Source organism: Otolemur garnettii, unplaced genomic scaffold, assembly GCF_000181295.1.
Source record: "Otolemur garnettii isolate 467f Iridium unplaced genomic scaffold, OtoGar3 scaffold00003, whole genome shotgun sequence".
Classification (NCBI taxonomy): Eukaryota; Metazoa; Chordata; class Mammalia; order Primates; family Galagidae; genus Otolemur; species Otolemur garnettii.
The window spans coordinates 22,519,656-22,527,155 of NW_003852398.1; the positions used below are offsets into that span (position 1 = coordinate 22,519,656).

Genomic DNA, 7,500 nt, shown 5'->3' on the forward strand with positions numbered 1-7,500 from the left:
GAGGAGGACATGCCTGTGACCTGTCCTATGTCTGAAGGGAGGAGGACACACCTGTGACCTGTCCTGTGTCCTAGGTGAGGACACTCCTGTGATCTCTAATGGCCAACTCTGGGGCTCTGTTTTGAGTCATAGTATGCAGGAAGAGTTTAGGGGAGTGTATGGATCATAGCTTACCTAGCTCTTGCCCTGCCCCTCTCTTTGTCACTGGGGTAGCACTTTGGGGTGTAAGATAGGAGAGTCTTTAGGCTTATGCTTTGGATAGAATGGGCAGAGAAAACTTTGTGTATGTTCTTGGAGGAGTCCTTGGAGGTCTACGCTTGATTTAGGGCCTGAAGCTCACACTTTGCTGTCTTTGCCTTTTCTGAGAGGACCTAGCAATCAATGGGCAAGGAGGTCAAGGTTAGGACAAGTGTTCCTTGGTTCCCTGGCCAAATGCCGTTGTGCTTCCCTCCCTTGATTGTTCCTCATTATCATATCTCAGGGAAGCTGTCTTTTCAGTGGGCCCTATCTTAACAGAGGACCAGGTGAGGAATCAGCCTGCACAAAGGCACACAGTTGGAAGCATGAGGTGGGTGGCTGGAGTTTGGAGTCTGTGAGGAGAGCAGATTGCTGGGGCTTGGGGCGGGGAGGTGGTAGGCTGGAGCTATGATGTAGAAATGCTGAATGCCAGGACAAAAGGCCCTCCTACCCTACCCCCACCTCCCCATGCACAGAACTGAGTAGAGTTTTGAAACAGAAGGGCAAATGTACAGAGATGTCTTCCAGGGGTGACTGTGGAGGCATGAGTAGGACATGAGGCATAAGGCAGGGAGGGGCTGGGCAGGAGGCTCTGTTTGTGATCCAAGAGTGGGTGTGCTGAGATTGGGAGCACTTGTGTCTTGAAAAGTGAACTTCTTAGAGAACATTCTAGGAGAGCAAATTTTACCAATGGCTCTAGTCAGTTTAGATAAGCTAAGGTAATAGTCTAGGCAGGGATGTCCTGTGGCCATGGGCCACATGCTGATTTTACGAGGACTGTATTTCCTTATCTGTGGTATTGTGTATCATGAAAAGTCTGTATGGACCTTTTCCTTTTGCTCATCAGATTTTGTTAGTGTTTGTGTATTTAGTGTGTGGCCTGAGATAATTCCTACTCTTCCAATGTACCACAGAGGAAAAAAAAGGTTGGACACCCCTTGTAGGGCTAGGCTAGTCCAACATACCAGCACTGGTGCATTGCCCAGAATGACTGCACTTCTTTTTCCTTCTCAGTCTCAACCCTATTTGTCCTTCTGAGTTACAGCCTCTTCCTAGAAGCCTTCTCCAAATTACTTCCTCCTTTAAATTCCTATAGTTCTTCCTATCTATACCATAGGATATCTTGTTGAGTAATTTTTCTGTGTCTATTCTTTTCTCTTCCCTTCCCTTATAATCTCTTCCTTTCCTCCCTTCCTATCCCTATCTTTTCTTTTCCTTTTCTATTTTTTTTTGTTGTTAAATACAGAGCTATGTTGCTCAGGCTGGATTCAAACTCCTGGGCACTAATGATTCTCCTGCCTCAGCTTCCCAAGCAGCTGGGACTACCCACTGTACCTGGGTTCATCTGTGCCCATTTTTTGGTTAAGATTCAAAATTGCTGAAGGTTACACAATGTACCTCAGCCCACTCTCCTTCCTTATAATATCTTGCTCATGGTATTGCTCACATGATTAACTTCCATAAATATTTTCTTACTAAAGATAAATGATGAAATATGAGAAGGCTTAAAAGGCATTTAATCCAAACTCCCTTTAGGTGCCTGAATTCATATCCTTGTCAAGAATTAGTCATCCTCTACTTGTATACCCTCAGTGATGGACACCTCACTACTTTCTGGGGTAAGAAAGTACTCAATTCATCAAAGATACTCAATTCATCTTTGAGTATCTCTGTTAGAAAAATAGACTTTGCATATTGTGCCAACATCTATTTTCTGTAACTTTAAGTCACTTTTTATTGCTGTATATGTACTTTGAGACCCCACAAAACAGGTCTGTTTTCTTTCCTATCTGGAAAAGTACTCATATTTTCACAGACGGCTCTTAAATCCTACACAGTTCTTCTCTTCTCCAGGTCCCTTCAGCAGCATTTCATGTGGTTTGGGGTCATCTAACTAATCTTCTTACCTTTCTCTGAGCGTGATCCTCTTTGCTAATGTCTATCTCGCAGCATGGAAGCTGAGAAAAGACCCAGTTCACCAAGCACAGGATCAGCACAGAGCAAGGCAGGCATCCCTTCCCCTTGCTGGGGAGCTCCACTTCTATCAGCGCAACTTCAGAGGTAGTCAGCCTTTGTAGTGATCAGTCATGCCTCCCGCTGTGCTGACTGTCCACTTAAACCCCTCACCTTTGATCTCACTGACCCCTCTCCGGCAGGTGTAGTTGTTCTCGTCTTTGCCTAGACACACCCCATCTTCCTTCCTTTCTCATGGCTGCCTCTGTCCCTGTCCCTGCTTCCCATCTTGGGCTGACTACAATCACTTGTCACTCCCCACTCTTTCTATAGACCCCAGGACACCCAGCTGTATCAGAGAACAGTTTAGGAAAAAGGCCTGGGAAGACGATGCCACCTTCATCCGCTTGGATTCACTACGAGATTTGTAGCAGAACTCGATTAAGGCAACCAGCATGGCTAGTCCGAGTCCTCCGATCAGGATGTAGAACACGCCCGCCACATTGCTGAGGCTCAGAGCGCTTGTCTTGTCCTAGGAAGGGAAGGAAGGAAGGGGAGGGGGGAAGAATAAAGTGAGGCAGGTGGCTGAAGACCATCAAAGCAACAGCATATTTACACACATCCACTCAACCCCACACCCTCTTTAACATTCATCGTAGTTAGAAAGGCTTTTTATTCATTGATCCAGTATTAAACACTCCCCAGGAAAACTATATGTAAAATTTCCAAGCATCCTTGGTTTTGTTGAATTTATAACTATATTTCACCCTCCTCAATGCCTTTTCTAGGGTGGGAGATACCACAAGGAATTCAGGGCAGCTTGTACCAGGATCTGCACTCTTGAGCTTATCCTATTCTTTTTCAAAAAACCACATCCCTTCCTTTCGGCTCTGTTGCTACCCCCCTTCACTCTGTTGCCAAGCAACGCATTGGTCTCACTCATTGTTTATATCTCCAAGTGTTTTTCTGAGACTTGGTACTTAAAATGAACTTTCCCCTAGATGTGCATTCGATTTCAATTTAATAAGACAGTTATTGTACGTATAATAAAGACTAACTGATACATACATTAACTTACTGCTCTGAGCCCCAATTTAGGGGAAAAGATGGGGGGCTTGGAATAGTAAAAAGGTACTGAGTTAGAAAAATGACTCTATTAAATTCCAATAATTATCTTAATTGGTGTCATTTTTCTGTTGGCAGTGCCTGCTAAAAACACTGTAGGCAGACCCAGGTGGCTGAATTTAGAAATCTTTGCTGCCTATGGTAAAAGATCCTGCATTGGTTTTGGATAAGCAGGGTCACCAAGAAGGGTGCTTAATTCCTAGGAACCTGGGGACAGGTACTCATGTCCACTAGGAGGTGGACAGAGCTTGCCCTGTGGAGCCCAAGGAAGGCATTGTTTCTGGTGAGACCATCCCTGAGTTCTGTCACCTCCAATGGGATTCAACAGTGGGAGATTGAGGGGCAAAAGAATATCTTTAAATCTCAGAAGAATATTCATGAGTGGTAGTTCTAACACCTTTCTTTATATTATTTTTCCAGATACCACAAGTGTCTCATTGAATTAAAATAAAACGCCTGCCTCATCAGTCATAGGCACATGTCATCGCTGGCTGGTTGGTGGCACTGGATAGGGTAAGGCTGTCACACCTCTCCATGTGTTCCTTTTCAGGTGGGGCTGTAGGTGAGCCAAGGGGTGGACTGTATTGCCCTTGGGACTCCTCTGACATCTGCCTATTAGAATCTGGGCATGTAGATAGGAATCTCTTCTAGACCAAGTCAGTGGCCTCTGTAACCAGTTCTACTTGGTGCATTGTACAGGATTCAGCAGGGCTGAGCTTGAGGACTGAAGCTGGCAAATAGCAGCATGATTTTCATCCTCAGAAGCAGCCATGGCCAGCAGAGCTGTAGGAGTATCTCAGATTTGCCCCCTTGGTGGCTTCCTGTCTGTTAAGGCAGATGTATCTTGAATATAGGTTATACTTGGCATGGCTGGTTTTAGAATCAGTGGAAGTGATTATTCAAAGGATTCAAAGGGGCAAAATTTCTCCTGCTCTTTCATAATGGCCTGATGAAGGAAATATGCAAAAATGAATCTGGTGCTTGGTTAAAGAGTTGGCTGAACAAGTAAATTCCTACTTCACACGATTTTTAGAACATTTTGAATCGCATGTCATGAGGCAAGTAATTGTTCCTCTGAAGAGTAATTCTTTAGAATCCTTGGAGGTCATGCCACTAAGAGAAGCTCCTACAACTCTCTTCTGTTTAGACAGCAGTAGGAGTGGGGTGGGAAGTTGTCTTAACATATTATCAGCTCACATCTTGGCAAAGAGTGGTTGACAGTGAGGTTCAGAGGGAGCAGATGGGGTTCACCCTGTGGGAAGGTGGTACACTCGAAGACTGGAGGCTGCTGGCTTCACAAGCTGAGTAGACTTTCAATAGCTGAGGCATACCAGGTCCCCTTGGTCACCAAAGCTGTTTTCTTCTTCATGGTCTTTTCTAAGTTCCTCTTGGTCATGGATGGCCTTCAAGGATAAGGGAGTGGTGTGTACTTTTTTCTTTTATTATCTTCAAAAGATTCTGAGAGGGTATCTGCCTCCCTAGCTGTAGAAGGTAAAGTTTCCACTTCTGGTCTCTTTGGGAAGGGATTAGAATCAGATCCTCAAATGGAAGTGAGGGGGAGGAGCATGTTCTATTATATGCAACTACAGAAAGAGGGCCCAGAGACTGATTTTGTCCAGAGGTAGATAGCATCCCTCACTTCCGAAGGAGGTGTCTTGCACAGCAAGATGGCAGTGGGTATGGAGACATTCTACACAAAGAGAGCTGCTAGATGTATAGGAACTGCTGCCTCTTGCGGGACCCACAATGTCATTGATCCTTATTTATACTGACAGAATTCTATAGTAGCAGGAATCAAAGAAGACCCCTGGAATCAAGGAGGAACCCACACCCTCTCACTGCCAATATCAGGTGCAACATAACTCTCTAGTTTGGCATCATTTAACAGGGAATGGGATGAAGGGCTGGTGTCGGTGTGGTCTGAGTCCAGATATTTGAGGAGTTCCCATCTAGATAAGGTTCTGTGATTCTCCTGTTGTGTTCCATTAACTTTTTTGATAGCACAAAATTTAGATCTTTCTGAGGTGGTCCAAGACCATAGTCTTCTATTCAGTTGCTTTTATTGATTCCCTTTGAGTTGCTCTGTTGAAATATAATGGAGCAGACTTAGATAGGAACAAAAGTCCCTTTGATGTGAGGGCCAGAGCTCTGATTCCTCCTCTGGTCCACAATGTCTTCAAGAGGGGGCTTCCTAGTGGACTTGTGGACAAATAGCTATGCCCATGCTTCTCAGGGGAAAGGGAGAGGTGGAGTTTGAGGCTTCTGAGCACCTCTCTGGGGACCTCATTCTCTTTCCATTTCATAGCAGCTGCACGGCCCCAAAGCCAGGCAGCTGGTTGGTAGGAATGAAAAAGTCACAACTCATCTCCTGCCAGGAGCAGGGAAAGAGAGTGACAGTGCTGAGAAGAGTGACAGGTGAACAGAAAAATAAAAATCCTATCTTTCAGGATTGCTGGGCTTGTTGCTGTGGAGACGAGGTCTCTTCATCCGTTCTCCTTAACCTGTTGTTTTCATCTGCTGCCTCACTCATGTGGAAGAGAGATCCACCCCCCCCCCCATATTTCTCCTTGCTCTTCCCACGTACTGGGGGACTATCCCAGATTGCCTCTACGTTTCTGAGCCAACATTCCTTCCAAGAATGTGGGGCTGGCTTGTGAGGAGGTTTGAGCCAGGTCTATGGCAGAGAGACTTGCAGCTTTCTTTATGGCATACGTAGAAAAGTTCTGGGGAGAAGCCAAGGCCTCTGGCCATCAGACCAGTCCTCCCACTGAGCCTAGTGCTGCCCATCAGCAAGGCCTGCTAAATCTTGACCAGTCTCTCCAAATGCTTCTTATCTTCTTGGTGAAAGCACAAACTCTTACAAAGTGAAGGACGCAGCTCTGCTCTTCTGATATGCTTATAATTTGTGATATGCTTACAACTGGACTTTCAGGGGCTGCCAGCAAATCTTCTAAATCCTGAATCTATAACCTGACTTTGGTTTTCAGGGACCACACAGAAAAGTCCACCCATTAGCCTTTCTGTTGTGCTTTTTCAAAACTTTTATTTTTGACCTGAGAACTGGTTCCCCCAAGCAGCTGATGATTTTCTGGGAGTGGAAGTTGAATGGTTGACTAGGCTAACTCATTAGCAGAGACCAAAGTGGGAAAGCCATGGGGATGTGAATTTGGCTCAATTAAAGTAAGAACTTTGAAATAAATAGAGTTGTCCAAAGGAGAGTTGTACTGCCATAGGTAATAATAGGTTCCTTAAACTTGAGCGTGTTTAGGAAAAAGCTGAAGAAGTCATGTAAGGAATTCTTAAAGTTGGACCAAGCAACCTTTGACACTTGTCCCCATCCAAAGAGATTCAAGGCATCTAAGGAGTTCCTAGAGGGCTTGGGATCATATCTTTCATAAATTGTCCCTAGAGACTAACTCCTTTAGGGGATATAAAAAAGGAACTCATGTTAATTGGCAGCTTCTGCTGTTCCATTTCCAATCTAGGCCAGTTCCCTAGCCTGCATATTTTCCCCAAGAGCAACACAGGATAGGAATTGGCCCATTGTACTAATAATTGGCAAGGCAAATACTGTGAAAGCAATGGTTGTGGGGGCGGCTCTTCTCAGCACTGTGTGCTCAGCGACCGGCTGCTGTACAATGCACCGCAGAACATCCTGACTCAAAACAAAATCTCAGCAAGGAGATGTGGGTTGTGGAGGGGAGCACAAGAACTGGCTGAGGCTGAGGCCTCTCCCAAAGGGTGAGGAATTTTTCTGAAACAGAGGCCCAGTCTGACTGTTATGTGGGTGCCCCCACAGAGAGCATTTGCTACCAGTTGAATATCTACTTGGACTACACATTGGTGAGCAGGGGTCTTGTGTGTCAGGAAAATCAGGCCTGCTGTCTCCAGAGGAACTTCTGGCTCAAGGCTTGGAATATTTTTAAAGGAAAAATCTTTGTTTCTACCTAGGACAGTGATGAGAAATTAAAGATGTGTGGCATAGGGGATCGGGGCAGGATCTAGGGTGTTTCCACATTCAGTCTCTGCTGTATGTTGGGTGGGTCATCTTGGAACATACATAAGTCCCAGAAGATTTGCCCTGAAGTCATCAGTTCTCTCTAAGCTGTTGCCTGCTCTGCCTTACAGACGTGGGAACTCTGACCCTGAGCAGGGTTCTAACTATAGCCAGAAGTTGCTATGGCA

At 45.3% G+C, this 7,500-nt stretch overlaps 1 protein-coding gene across 1 annotated transcript in view; it reads right to left on the reverse strand.

Annotated features, from left to right (window-relative positions):
- Positions 1-7,500, reverse strand: part of GRIA1 (glutamate ionotropic receptor AMPA type subunit 1) — a 311,205-nt gene that overhangs the window by 6,677 nt on the left and 297,028 nt on the right. The window contains exon 15 of the mRNA XM_003782253.2: positions 2,588-2,722. Within this exon, the coding sequence (XP_003782301.1) occupies positions 2,588-2,722 (135 nt within the window). The remainder of the gene's footprint in view (positions 1-2,587; positions 2,723-7,500) is intronic.